Here is a 14,302-nt window from a genome sequence, read left to right as displayed (position 1 = left end):
CATAATGTAGGTATGCAAAAAACACTCAAAAAAAAAAAAAAAAAAGAGGCCTTTCTGCTTTTAAAAAAAATAAAAATTTTTTAAAAAACCCACACCACAAAAACAGCTTCTTTTTTTTTTTAAGTGTATGTAATGCCTTATTGTAATGCTTTAAAATGAATAGTAGGGTGCATCAGTTGCCCCCTAAAAATGAAAAGTTCCTCCGATCATGATGCATTTTTGTTTTTATGTTCCTTTTGGTAAGAAAACACACTGGGTGAAATCTCATCTCATCTCATCATCTGCAGCCGCTTTATCCTTCTACAGGGTCGCAGGCAAGCTGGAGCCTATCCCAGCTGACTACGGGCGAAAGGCGGGGTACACCCTGGACAAGTCGCCAGGTCATCACAGGGCTGACACATAGACACAGACAACCATTCACACTCACATTCACACCTACGCTCAATTTAGAGTCACCAGTTAACCTAACCTGCATGTCTTTGGACTGTGGGGGAAACCGGAGCACCCGGAGGAAACCCACGCGGACACGGGGACAACATGCAAACTCCACACAGAAAGGCCCTCGCCGACCCCGGGGCTCGAACCCAGGACCTTCTTGCTGTGAGGCGACAGCGCTAACCAATACACCACCGTGCCGCCCCACTGGGTGAAATATTTTGACAAAATTCAAAAGTTTAATGGTGGCACCAGGAGCTCAAAGTTATGGAAAAAGCTGCTATTTTATGACTTTTATGACAAAATTTCGATCACTTTTCATGAAACATTATGGCACCTTATAGAGTATACCAAATATCTTAGATACACGTTTTTAGTCCATATTCTAAATATATTATCAAGCACAGTTTGAGTTTTAGCTGTTCATTGAATCATTGTTCAACTACTTTCAAACAATACAAATGTATTATGAATCACATTAATGCTTCTCAATCCCTTGCAAAGGTTCTTAAAGGTCCCATGGCATTAAATTTTCACTTTGAGGTTTTTTAACGTTAAAATGAGTTCCTCTGACCTTCTTAAGTCACCCCAGTGGCTAGAAATTTCATAATGTGTAAACCAAACTATGCCCAACATTTGAGAATGGCGCGTCAAAACGGCGCGTTGATAAGCTCTTCCCTTTACTACGTCAGCAAGGGAGATGATCCCCATGCCCCCCCTCTGGATTCCCACCCACTGTATGGATTGCCCCGCCCAGTTGTAGTGAGGAGACCATAGAGGACACAACAACATGGCGAGCGAAACATGGAAATTGCGCTGTACATGGATGTGACAACACAGAAAGGAGTCTGTTTTTACTGCCGACGGGAGAGCCCCTGAAGACACAGTGGCTTAATTTTATTTACTTCAATAATACGCCGTCGAGTCTACCTAAGACGGTGTATGTTTGTCGGAAGCATTTTCCTGATGAATGTTTCCACAACTTGGGACAGTACAGGGCAGGTTTTGCACATCAACTGTCACTGAAGCCTGGGTCCGTACCAAGCATCCCTGCCGCATCAGCAACAAACAGCAAACAAGTAAGTGTATAACTGTTAAGTCGTTTTGCCGTGTTTTAAAATCGGTGCGTTAGCCTAGCAATGGCTACATTAGCTGTGCAGCTAACCGCTTCCTGCAGTTAGCCAGGTAATCTGCGCTACAAAACTAAAGAGCATGCAGCATGCTCTGTTAAACTGAGTTTAGTCTGGAAATTGACTAACTTATGAGCTTATGTTTGACTATTGCTCCGCAATGCATGTCTTCTGTTGGATAAGCGCTATGTTGCTGTAGTTGCTGCTTCTATCCTCTTTGGTTATGGAGTGCGTGTTCAAGCCTAGGGTATTATACGTTCGTAAACTACCACTCCGAACACTCTCACTCTCTGTTCTCTGTGTCACGTTGAGTTTACGAAAGGAGTCCGAGGGAGAACGGGGTTTTGTCTTAGCAGCGTGGCTACAGGCGCTGATAGCAGCGAGTATGTGTGCGCAGCTTGGTCAAGCCCCTCCCCCCATGGCCCGCCCCCACCCTCTACCCTTCCCCGCCTCCTGCTTCTCATTAGCAAAACGACGCACTGGGAAAAGCGCTGAAATGGGGCTTTCTCCCAGGAGGCTATATTTACGTGCCGAGGGTTCATTTCGAGAAAGGCTGCGGATATAACATCCGGAAGCCTCCACGAGCCCGTTTAAAGCATCAACAAACCACCATGCCATGGGACCTTTAACATGATCTCTGGGTCACAAGAAATCAATAAATGGAGTCCAACATTGTGATTCAAACCTTATGCGAAAACATAAAATAAGCGTTTTTTGGCAAAAAATGAACCTCATGGTGCCACTATTAGACTTTTGAATACGGTCAAAAATTTTACAGGATGTCTTTATTGGTGAAAAGGAACACCCAAACAAAAATGCATCAGATTTTATGAAAGTGAGGGCAACTGATGCACCCTAATGAATATATATCATTGGCAACGACCAAAATTAATTAATAAAGCAGAGGGAAATAATATTAATTATTTGTTATTTTTTATCATCAAGCACAAAACTATTGATAAATCGCAGCTTTTGGATCCCGGAAAAAGGCAGAATTGCCTCAGGGCTAATCTCGCATGGCATCACATGTGGAACCCCAGTTATCTGGCCCTGGGGACAGTGGAGAGAGCGAATGAGTTGAATGACTTTTACCAATCGGTTCAACCAGCCCACGTCCCTCACTGCAGCCATCTCTCCTTCTTCCCTCAACACACCTCTCCCCAGTCATCACAGCAGCCCCCTCCTCAACACAGACTCCTCCATGCATTACTGCAGACCAGGTCAGAGGTCAACTGAAGAAGCTTCACCCCAGGAAAGCAGCAGGCCCGGACAAGGTGTGTCCATGACAACTGAAGACCTGCGCTGCTGAACTGGATGAACCACTCCAATGCATCTTCAACCTCAGCCTGCAGCTGGGGAGAGTGCCAACCCTCTGGAAGACATCATGCATTGTTCCAGTTCCCAAAAAGAAATTGGCCCAGCGAGCTGAACGACTTCCGACCGGTGGCACTCGCTTCACATCTGATGAAGATGTTGGAGCGGCTCTTCCTCAGCCTCCTCAGACCCCAGGTACAACATGCCCAGGACTGTCTGCAGTTTGCGTACCGGGCAGGTGTCGGTGTGGAAGACGCTATCCTTTACCTGCTACACCGAGCCCACTCGCATCTGGATAAGGGAAATGGCACAGTGAGGATCCTCTTCTTGGACTTCTCGAGTGCCTTCAACACCATCCAGCCCCTACTGCTTCAGGACAAACTGAACAGGATGCGAGTGGACCCCTGCCTGGTCACCTGGATCTCCAGCTACCTCACTGACAGGCCGCAGTACGTCAGGCTGAAGGACATCACATCTGACACTGTGATTAGCGGCACCGGAGCACTCCAGGGCACAGTGCTGGCCCCTCTTCTCTTCACCCTATACACCACGGACTTCTGCTACAACTCGGAGCTGTGTCACATTCAGGAGTTTGCCGATGACACAGCCATCGTTGGGTGTATCAGGGATGACAGAGAGGAGGAGTTTAGGAGCCTGGTGAGGGACTTTGCTGTGTGGTGCAACAGGAACCATCTGCAGCTCAACACCTCGAAGACCAAGGAGCTGGTCATTGACTTTGGGAGGTCCAGACCAAGGTCACGACCAGTTCTGATCGAGGGAGTCGAGGTGGAGGCTGTGGATTCCTACAAATACCTCGGGCTGTGGCTGGACAGCAAGCTGGACTGGACTTGCAACACCAAACAAACACTTATACAGGAAGGGACAGAGCAGGCTATACTTCCTTAGGAGGCTGCGGTCCTTTAACATCTGCAGGAAACTCCTGTGGATGTTCTATCAGTCTGTGGTCACCAGTGTCCTGTTTTACACCTTGGTGTGCTTGGGGGGGGGGGGGGCAGCACATCCAAGAAGGACACATCCAGGCTGGACAAACTGATCAGGCGGGCCGGCTCTGTGGTCAGCATGAAGCTGGACTCTCTGGTGACGGTGGCAGTGAAGAGGTCTATGGACAAACTACTGAACATCATGGACGATGCCAGTCACCCTCTGCACACCGTCATCAGCAACCAGAGGAGCCTGTTCAGTGACAGAATGCTCCTTCCCAAGTGCAGGACGAAGAGACTCAAAAACTCCTTTATCCCTCACGCCATCAGACTGTACAACTCCTCTCTGGGGGGGGGGGGGGGGGGGGGGGGGGGGGGGGCAACAGGGGGACAGAGGACGGGAAGGAGCAGTAGCCTAGCCTGACAATAAGCAATACTGGACAATGCGCAATATAAAAAGTGCAATATAAAGTGCAATATCTCTCCTGCCGCCGCCCCCCTTCCTCTCTTCCCCATATCTTATTCTTTTTATATTTGTATATGTGAATACTTAATTTATTTTAATTTATCTAGAAGTTTTTCTCCATTTCTTTTCTCTGTTTATCTGTAATGATGCTGCTGGAATCTTAATTTCCCTGAGGGAACCCGCCCAAAGGGATCAATAAAGTCTAATCTAATCTAATCTGTGTCCGAAATCGCTCACTCGTTCCCTACTCCCTATAAAGGGAATTACTATATAGAGGACTATACAGTGAGCTCATTGGTAAAATGAAAAACCGCTTTCGGACACTAGTCCGTCACGCTGGTATTTACGTCATTACTGTCGCACAATTAAAACGTGCCAGATCAGGCGGCTGGTTGGTTTCAAAATAATAAACACACGCATGTACAGTATTTTTGTGATAAATCCATATTATACTGAGCGCATTTCCCACATTAATCAATACAAAGTACCTGCAGCTTTCAGTTCTTTTAAATCAAGGCTGAGTACTTTTTCTTCTTTGCCGCTGCCTTTTATTCAATCACATTTGAGACTTTTAATTTGATTTCTTTCAGCGCGACTGCAATGCATGATGGGATATATTGCTTTGGTTAGTGACCATCGTTGTACACTACTTTTCGTGATGCATTGTGGGATACTTTGAGTGCACTATATAGGGTGTAAATAATCTTCACTAAGGTTTCGGACGGCACTACAAAATGGCGTCCTCGCTATATAGTGAGTAGGGAGCGATTTCGGACACAGGGTGGGTCATTTCGGCTCATCTGACTCTGTGCTTGTTTACTCACTGAAATTGGATATTGTTGTTGAAATCTTATAAAAATAACGATGTGAAAGCGCCGAGTTGTGTTTGGATGTTCAAATCTATATACAACAGGACATTCAGTTCACAAATTTCCGAGAAATGACACCAATCTAAAGCGGCAGTGGGTGAGGTTTGTGCAAACGAAGTGGGCAGATTTCCTGTCTCCGACTAATAATAAATCTGATTCATCAAGTGTTCATCACCACCACAACGACCACATGGGAATTACTAGAGCTAAAAGAAACCCATTGATTTAATAAATGACATTTGATCAGATATTTGGACAGTTCGTCGATTCCACATTATCTCTCTCTCTCTCTCTCTCTCTCTCACACACACACACACACACACACACACACAGGATTATGAGCAACACTTATACGCTCGCGACATCTGGTCTTATCATATCTGATGCACTTTGACAGGAAGAAAAAAAATGCACGCACGCAATCATTAATTATTAACGAGAACGAATTGTTAAATGCTCTCAGACTGCAATATTGCAAGACTCAATTTGCTTTTAGTTTTGTTCAGGAAAACATGATGAAAGGTAATCACCACATTCTACACATATCTCTCTCTATCTATCCATCTCAAGTGCACTACAGAAGAAGACTCATGAACGGAGCGGACTGGCATCGGTTTCTCGTCTTGGGGGCTCGAAAAGGTAATAGAGGTCTGCGCAGGACAGAATTTTCAGTCCCGCTCCCGCCCGCTCCCACATTGTGCAGTCCCGCTCCCGCAAAGAATTATGATTTTCAGTCCCGCTCCCGCCTGCCATATATTGTCCCGCTCCCGCCCACAAATCCTGCATGATGCAGACGTTCGCGTTATTTCTCACGAAAGTTCTTGTCATTGGCTTGGGGAATTAAACATGCTGAGCTTAGCTGAGCTCTCCACTGACCGATCCTTCACCTAGCGCACGTAGCGAGGGTGCGCGTTGCCAGGCAGCATGCGCAGCTGAGGCTTTACAGAGATACCCATTGTGAGCTTCACTAGAGGAGCTCTGCTCTTCTGCCATGATCGGAGATCTCAAACACGGAAGAGCGGAAAGGAATCGGAAACGTACGCGAGATTAGACCACATCCGCAAATTTAGGCATCTTAAAATGTTTTTATTAATGCCAAATAAAATATCCAGCACAAATTATATATGATAGACATAAATTAATAATTTATACATTTTATTTTAAACACGTTTTTAGTTAGCGGGACTGCAGCTTATCACCTCTCCCGCATTGTGCACTCCCCCTCGCACCCGCAATGAGCTTTCAAAATTTGTCCCGCGCCGCACTGCTTTGCGCCGGGTGCCGTGGGACTCCCGCGGGAGTGCAGGGCTCTAAAAGGTAACCATTTACTCCGAAACATCCTTGATAATCATCTGCCCCTTTATCCGACATATAAGAATCCCAATCACGATCAGAATTCTCTCCAAAATGTGATTCCATATCGAGACTGGTCTCTCCACTGCTGCGCACGTGAACGAAATCAATACCTGGATTGTTACAAGTGTGACGTCACGCACCTCTTCGGGATCTTCCAGTTCAGTCTCGGCAGATTTTGTGAAAATTGGCTGAGCTTATTGATTTTCCATTAACTTATGTTTCGAAAATACATGATCAAATCAGCATAACGATTGTTGCTTTGTACAAAGAAAAATCCGGTTTACAGGCGTTAGTCAAGTGTTGCCAGGCAAAACAAACCTCTTTCGATAGCACTTATGATGAATATGAAGGACGATATCACGAAAAAAATAAAAAATAGGTCCCCTATGGGGGCGGCACGGTGGTGTAGTGGTTAGCGCTGTCGCCTCACAGCAAGAAGGTCCGGATTCGAGCCCCGTGGCCGACGAGGGCCTTTCTGTGCGGAGTTTGCATGTTCTCCCCGTGTCCGTGTGGGTTTCCTCCGGGTGCTCCGGTTTCCCCCACAGTCCAAAGACATGCAGGTTAGGTTAACTGGTGACTCTAAATTGAGCATAGGTGTGAATGTGAGTGTGAATGGTTGTCTGTGTCTATGTGTCAGCCCTGTGATGACCTGGCGACTTGTCCAGGGTGTACCCCGCCTTTCGCCCGTAGTCAGCTGGGATAGGCTCCAGCTCGCCTGCGACCCTGTAGAACAGGATAAAGCGGCTACAGATAATGAGATGAGATATATATTTATGAGGCAGTAGCCACAAAAATGAAGCGTAATCCAAAAATGAACAATTTAAAAAAAATCATAGAAGTAAAATATACCAAGTGTCTGTACTTTATATTATTCTACTCTTACCTCTTACAGTTTTCGAAACTGAAACCTCCGAACCGAGGCTGACATACACACGCTGTCGCCATGACCCAAACTCTTATTTCCCGGAAATGGCCCGGCGCTAGAGCTCAGTGGAACGCGCTTTCCGTCTGTAATAAGCATAAACATGTCTGAAAGCGATTTCTTTAGTCTCGTCTATTTATTTTGAACGGTGAACCAAATTCACCGGCCATTTTAATTGGAACACGTGTATGCGCAGTACGCGATCGTTGCACTCTTACATTCTTACAGCACGATGACGTAGTGGATAGCACCTCTATATGAGACAGTAAACACAACCAAAATGAGTTTGACCTTTTTGGTGACCTTGACCAGATGACCCTCAAAATGTTGGAGGTTCTATTTGAGACCGACCGAAAACAAAACAATACCTCACCCCCTGGTGGACTCCATCCCGGGGCGAGATAAAAAAAAAGTTGGTTCAGGAATTGTGAACGCAGTATATGAATTTTTTTCTTTTAAAAATTAAAAAAAATGTTCAGGTCAACTTTTTTCTCATCACTTGCCCCGCCCACTTCACAGTCACTCTGCCTCTCATCACTGAATAATCTGACGTATGGTTAGAAACTCCTGTAAATTTATGGTTTTAACAAAAACTTTGAAGCCGTCACTGAGACGGAACGTTTGTGGTTCTTGTGGTCTGGATTGAGAACTCTGTCTGTATAAAGGTGATGAAGATGAGCTGAACTCGTACCGAGGCTGTTCTGAATGCCGATGGACTGCTCGGGAGTGAGCAGGATCTCTTTCCCGTCGTATGGGGAGCGGAACAGGACTCCCTCCTCCGTCACCTCAGACAACTCCACCAGAGACACCATCTGAAAACCTCCACTGTCCTGACAGGAGGAGAGGGAACAGGTTACAGTTAAAAAAAAAAAAAAGGGGGGGGGGGGGGCCTGAAGGCAAATTTATAAATCAAAATTCTCTCATTTTATTAAATATCGGAATGCATGTTTGATCGCTATTTTGTCGCTGCTATAGCAAGTTGTGAGTGTTTGAAATATGCTCTGTAATATATCAGTCCATATGTCAAAGCGATGGCCGTAAACGAGATTCGTTGAGACCTGTGCGAGACATCGTAGGACGGAAGTAAAACGTACAGCGGAAATCAAAGCGACCGACATCTGCCAACGTCGTCAAAAGACGCGCGCGCCCTCTTTCGAATGCTGATGTAATCAAGCCGGAAGTTTTCCCTGTATCCGAAATCACTCCCTACTCACTATATAGTGGAGACGCCATTTTGTAGTGCTGTCCGAAACCTTAGTGAGGATGATATGGGAAATGCGCTCAGTATAATATGGATTTATCACAAAAATACATGCATGTATTTATTATTTTGAAAACCCACCAACCGCCTGATCTGGCACGTTTTAATTGTGCGACAGTAATGACGTAAACACCAGCGCGACGGACTCGTCCTTATCCTGTCGTCTTTCCAACTCTTCTCTACTCCACGTTTATTTGAAGTCGTATGGAATAATGTCCATCACTGATGAAGCTGGCAAATCTCAAAATTAATCCAAATTGGAATGACATGGCGATCTGGCCGCTGTGTAAACAGTTTTCAAAATGGCGGCGCTGACACCTGGCTGACACTTCACATTTTGAAGTCTCGCGAAGATCGCGCGGATAAGCGACGCCTGCCGTGGACCAAACCAACTAAATTCAACACGGCTAAAAACCGAATAGGCCGATAAGTATAATATTTAATTGCAATTAGTTGCCAATACGAGTCACGATATACAGTAAGGTTACTAAAACCGAAAACGTAATTGAATAACACGTTAATTAAGAAACAAAGCAAGTTTAAAAATGACTTCAGTTCTCCTTTAAATAAATGACAATGTTAGGAATTGCTACAGTATTTAAAGAACTGAGGTCATTTTTAAACTTGCTTTATTTCTTAATTATCGTGTTATTCAATGACATTTTCGGTTTTAGTAACCTTATATCGTGACTCGTATTGGCAACTAATTGCAATTAAATATTATACTTATCGGCCTGTTCGGTTTTTAGCCGTGTTGAATTTAGTTCGTCTGGTCGACGGCAGGCGTCGTTTATCCGCGCGATCTTCACGACACTTGTGCGAGACTTCGAAACGTTTAGTGTCAGCCAGGTGTCAGTGCCGCCATTTTGAAAACTGTTTTCCAAACGAAGTATTGCACAAAAACGAGTTTAAATGGCGATTATTGCCTACTTTTTTCAAACTTTCCTGATTGCTATCAAAACAAACAAAACTTCCGGCTTGATTACATCAGCATTCGAAAGAGGGCGCGCGCGTCTTTTGACAACGTTAGCAGATGTCGGTTGCTTTGATTTCCGCTGTACGTTTTACTTCCGTCCTACGATGTCTTGCACAGGTCTCAACGAATCTCGTTTATGGCCATCGCTTTGACATACGGACTGATATATTACAGAGCATATTTCAAACACTCAGAACTTGCTATAGCAGCGACAAAATAGCGATCAAACATGCATTCCGATATTTAATTAAATGAGATGAGAATTTTGATTATAAATACTTGCCTTCAGTTCTCTTTTAAAGGAGTGGATTGTCATTTTGAGAGCCCCCTGTTGCCTGGAAGGTGAATTACAACAACGTGTCGTGTTGCTGGCTGTTGCAGCTACCAGATCCAACTAACCAAATGTTCAGAAGCCGCGGTGGGCTAAGCAGGGGAAACAATTGTCTTACGCGCACTCAATGATCCAGTGTCCACACAATTACTCCCGTTTCTGTAGTTTATTGCTCTCTATCTCATTTAGACTCCAGCAGTCTTTCCAAGTCCAAGGCAGAGCAAAGACATCCAAACGAACAGAAGTTTTAGGTGAGTCCATGCGATGTGCTATGTGCGGTACACAAAAGATAGCCCTCCCCGTGCTCACACCGCGCCAAACTGAACTGAAGCACAGGTGTCAGGTAAAGCTAATTAAGGCTCCCAGTTGCGCACCGCACACGCCCAGCGCCACACCCATGTCCAAAAGTAACCAATAAAATGAAAACAACACAAACAAAATAAACCAATACCCATAAAATTAACACCATAATAAAAAGCAAAAAATAAAGTATTTATGGCTCCTACACTGGCAATTTCCGTGCCTTTCAATAGCTGATGTGCAGATCCTGCGTTCATTTCGCAGGTCAGTCGTAAACGTCACCATCACAGATGTACAAACTCTACGCAGGCGAGTGAGTAAGTGTTCAGTGCTGCTCATGACAGCCACATGTAGTCGCACATCCCAAGAAAAGGAAACAGAGCTGAGCAACTCTTTCAGCTGGGGGCCGAGTTCATTTCCGGGCCAGAACATTTTATCTACATCTTTATTAAGTCAGTAAAAGTAATTCGACATCACACCAACTATTAAACAAAAACCATTACACACACACACTGTAAAAATGCAGACTATAAAATTAAAACCAGCCCCAGAACTACCATGACAAGTTAATGAATTAAGTACTGCAGAGCCTTAACTTTAAATATCTCTCAAGAACTACGTTCAACTATGTTTCTCAGCAGATGATTTCATAGTAGGGTGCATCAGTTGCCCCCTAAAAATGAAAAGTTCCTCCGATCATGATGCATTTATGTTTTTATGTTCCTTTTGGTAAGAAAACACACTGGGTGAAATAATATTTTGACAAAATTCAAAAGTTTAATGGTGGCACCCGGAGCTCAAAGTTATGGAAAAAGCTGCTATTTTATGACTTTTATGACAAAATTTCACCGACTAGTGGCTGCGTGTCCGCCTCTCGATCGGGAGATCGCGAGTTCTATTCACGGTCGGGTCATACCAAAGACCATCATAAAAATGGTACCCACTACCATCTGGCAAGGCACGCTGCAATACAGATGTGCATGGGGAGTTGAACTCTCATGGTTACCAGACGACTAGCCCCCCACTGTAACCCTAGCTATGTAATAGGCGAGAGGCCGAGGGCTACGGAAACGGAGATCGGCGCCACCATCAGAGTTGGGCCTGGTTAGTACTTGAGTGGGAGACTGCCAAGGAATACCAGGTACTGGGCATGGGAAGGACTTGAACTTTTTTTAATGACAAAATTTCAATCACTTTTCATGAAACATTAAGGCACCTTATAGAGTATACCAAATATCTTAGATCCACATTTTAAGTCCATATTCTAAATATATCATCAAGCACAGTTTGAGTTTTAGCTGTTCATTGAATCATTGTTCAACTACTTTTAAACAATACAAATGTATTATGAATCACATTAATGCTTCTCAATCCCTTGCAAAGGTTCTTAACATGATCTCTGGCTCACAAGAAATCAATAAACGGAGTCCAACATACACTACGTTCAGACTGCAACCCGAAACGACCCATATCCGATTTGTTGTGAAATCCGATTTTTTTGTTAGGCCGTTCACATTACCAATTATATGAGACTTGTATGCGATCTCCAATATGAACGGAAAACGACCCAAAAGTGTCCCGCATGCGCAAATTGACACGTAATAAGCACATCTACGTAATACGTAAACAAAAAAAAAAGTGCACTCTTCAAGTTTGCAAGTAAAGCATGGAGATGAGGCGAGACCTGGCGATGTGGTTTTTGTGGCGGCGGCGGAACTCACACAATAATCTGATTAATGTGGGCAGCAGACTAATGAGACCGAAGGTGTCAAATTACTAGAAATTTCCAGAACAATCTTATCTTGTAATACAGGATGGTTTAACATCCAGGTCCCTACCAAATCCACCATTAGCTTGATCAATTCTATAAAAGTCTATTTAAATTCTGAAAACTGTACAAACGTTGTTGTTTTCCACCAAAGAGACGGGATTAGCCAACGCAGAATAGTGACGTTTGTCTCTTGTTGATGACGTGTAGGTCGCATGAATGCGACCTGTCCGGTCAGACTGCAGTCGCATGTGAAAATAACGGATATGCATCGGAATTAGGACCACATATCCAAGCGGCCTGGGTCGCATGTGAAAAAATCAGATCTGTGTCGTTCAAATTGTCAATAACAAATCGGATACAGGTCGCATATGGGCAAAAAAATCGGATATGGGTCGTTTCAGGGTGCAGTCTGAACGTAGTCTTTGTGATTCAAATCTTACGCGAAAACATAAAATAAGCGTTTTTTGGCAAAAAAATGAACCTCATGGTGCCACCATTAGACTTTTGAATATAATCAAAAAATTCTACAGGATGTCTTTATTGGTGAAAAGGAACACCCAAACAAAAATGCATCAGATTTTATGAAAGTGAGGGAAACTGATGCACCCTATTTCAAAGTCTAATACTTCTCGAGAAAGAGGGAAAAAAAAATAAACATCCTTGCATTACATTGTTTGAACTTTAAATTATGACTTGAACAGGAACCGACTCCAACATTATCATGAGGACATCAGTAACTATTTACATCGATATCAAGTAGTCCAGGATACATCGTGGATATTAAAATTCATCTAGACAACATCTTTCATGACTCAAGATCAGTCCACCCCCCCTCCATTTAACAAAATCAACAACAACGAAAGAGCTGCAATAAAGAAACGAACCAAAGTGTTCCGTGCACGCTTGTGTTGCAAAGCTAGACGGACTTTCGATTTCATAAAATTGGTGAAATTTATTTCCCTCTGAAATGCGGTAATTGTGATTTATTTATTACAGAAATAAACATCTCACAAAATATCAGGCCGTTCTGTTCTGTGGCTGGGAAGTTATTTAATTTGAGGGGATTAAAGCAAATAATGTGCATGAAATCAGGCAGTCAAGCAGACAGAAAAAGTCCGTGTGTGTGTGTGTGTGTGTGTGCGCGCGCGCATGCGCAGGTTTCCCTTTGAGCGTGCACTGACAGTTCCATCATTCTGTCACTAAATGAACAGCTGATCACACCGAGGTGCTCGCTGAGCGCCGATATTTATTAGTTTGGTCCTGCGTTTCCTTTCCTTCGTATATAACATAACGTCTTTTCTTCTCGCTTTCTTTCCGTTACTGTAGTCGGTCTTTCACGTTTCATTCGCACACTCACGTCCTCCATTTTTCTCTCCTGTTTCAAATTTGTATCCCACAATGCCTTGCGTGAATGGGGAAAGCCCACCACGTGATGTGATGCACGACATAGTATCTTGTATTGCGTCATGGTGAAGCAGGAAAAAATAGCCGAGAATTTAGGGCCTTGTGGCCTTAAATTCATTAATTGTTTTTTTTTTTTAAAGGGCCCATGGCATGGTGGTTTGTTGATGCTTTAAACGGGCTCGTGGAGGCTTCCGGATGTTATATCCGCAGCCTTTCTCGAAATGAACCCTCGGTACGTAGATATAGCCTCCTGGGAGAAAGCCCCATTTCAGCGTTTTTCCCAGTGTGTCGTTTTGCTAATGAGAAGCAGGAGGCAGGGAAGGGTAGACGGTGGGGGCATGACATGGGGGGAGGGGCTGCCGTCTGCCTCCCAAGCCGGCCGAGAGTGCTCCTCATCGGGCACGGCCAGGCAGGCGAATGCCCTGGTCCATCCGCCTTGTCTAAAAAAAAAAAAAATGGTACAACTCGAGCCCATGTACCTGGCTAACTGCAGGAAGCGGTTAGCTGCACAGCTAATGTAGCCATTGCTAGGCTAACGCACCGATTTTAAAACACGGCAAAACGACTTAACAGTTATACACTTACTTGTTCGGTGTTTGTGGCTGATGCGGCAGGGATGCTCGGTACGGACCCAGGCTTCAGTGACAGTTGATGTGCAAAACCTGCCCTGTACTGTCCCAAGTTGTGGAAACATTCATCAGGAAAATGCTTCCGACAAACATACACCGTCTTAGGTAGACTCGACGGCGTATTATTGAAGTAAATAAAATTAAGCCACTGCGTCTTCAGGGGCTCTCCCGTCGGCAGTAAAAACAGACTCTTTTCT

General features: G+C 44.4%; 1 protein-coding gene across 2 annotated transcripts in view; it reads right to left on the bottom strand.

Moving 5' to 3' along the window:
* Positions 1-14,302, bottom strand: part of qtrt1 (queuine tRNA-ribosyltransferase 1) — a 50,961-nt gene that overhangs the window by 30,744 nt on the left and 5,915 nt on the right. For both annotated transcript variants that reach the window (XM_060942483.1, XM_060942484.1), the window contains exon 3: positions 8,125-8,263. In XM_060942483.1, coding sequence (XP_060798466.1) covers positions 8,125-8,263 — 139 coding nt within the window. The remainder of the gene's footprint in view (positions 1-8,124; positions 8,264-14,302) is intronic.

This window comes from Neoarius graeffei, chromosome 16, assembly GCF_027579695.1.
Source record: "Neoarius graeffei isolate fNeoGra1 chromosome 16, fNeoGra1.pri, whole genome shotgun sequence".
In the NCBI taxonomy this organism is placed as follows: domain Eukaryota; kingdom Metazoa; phylum Chordata; class Actinopteri; order Siluriformes; family Ariidae; genus Neoarius; species Neoarius graeffei.
This window is presented reverse-complemented; position numbering and strand designations above follow the sequence as displayed.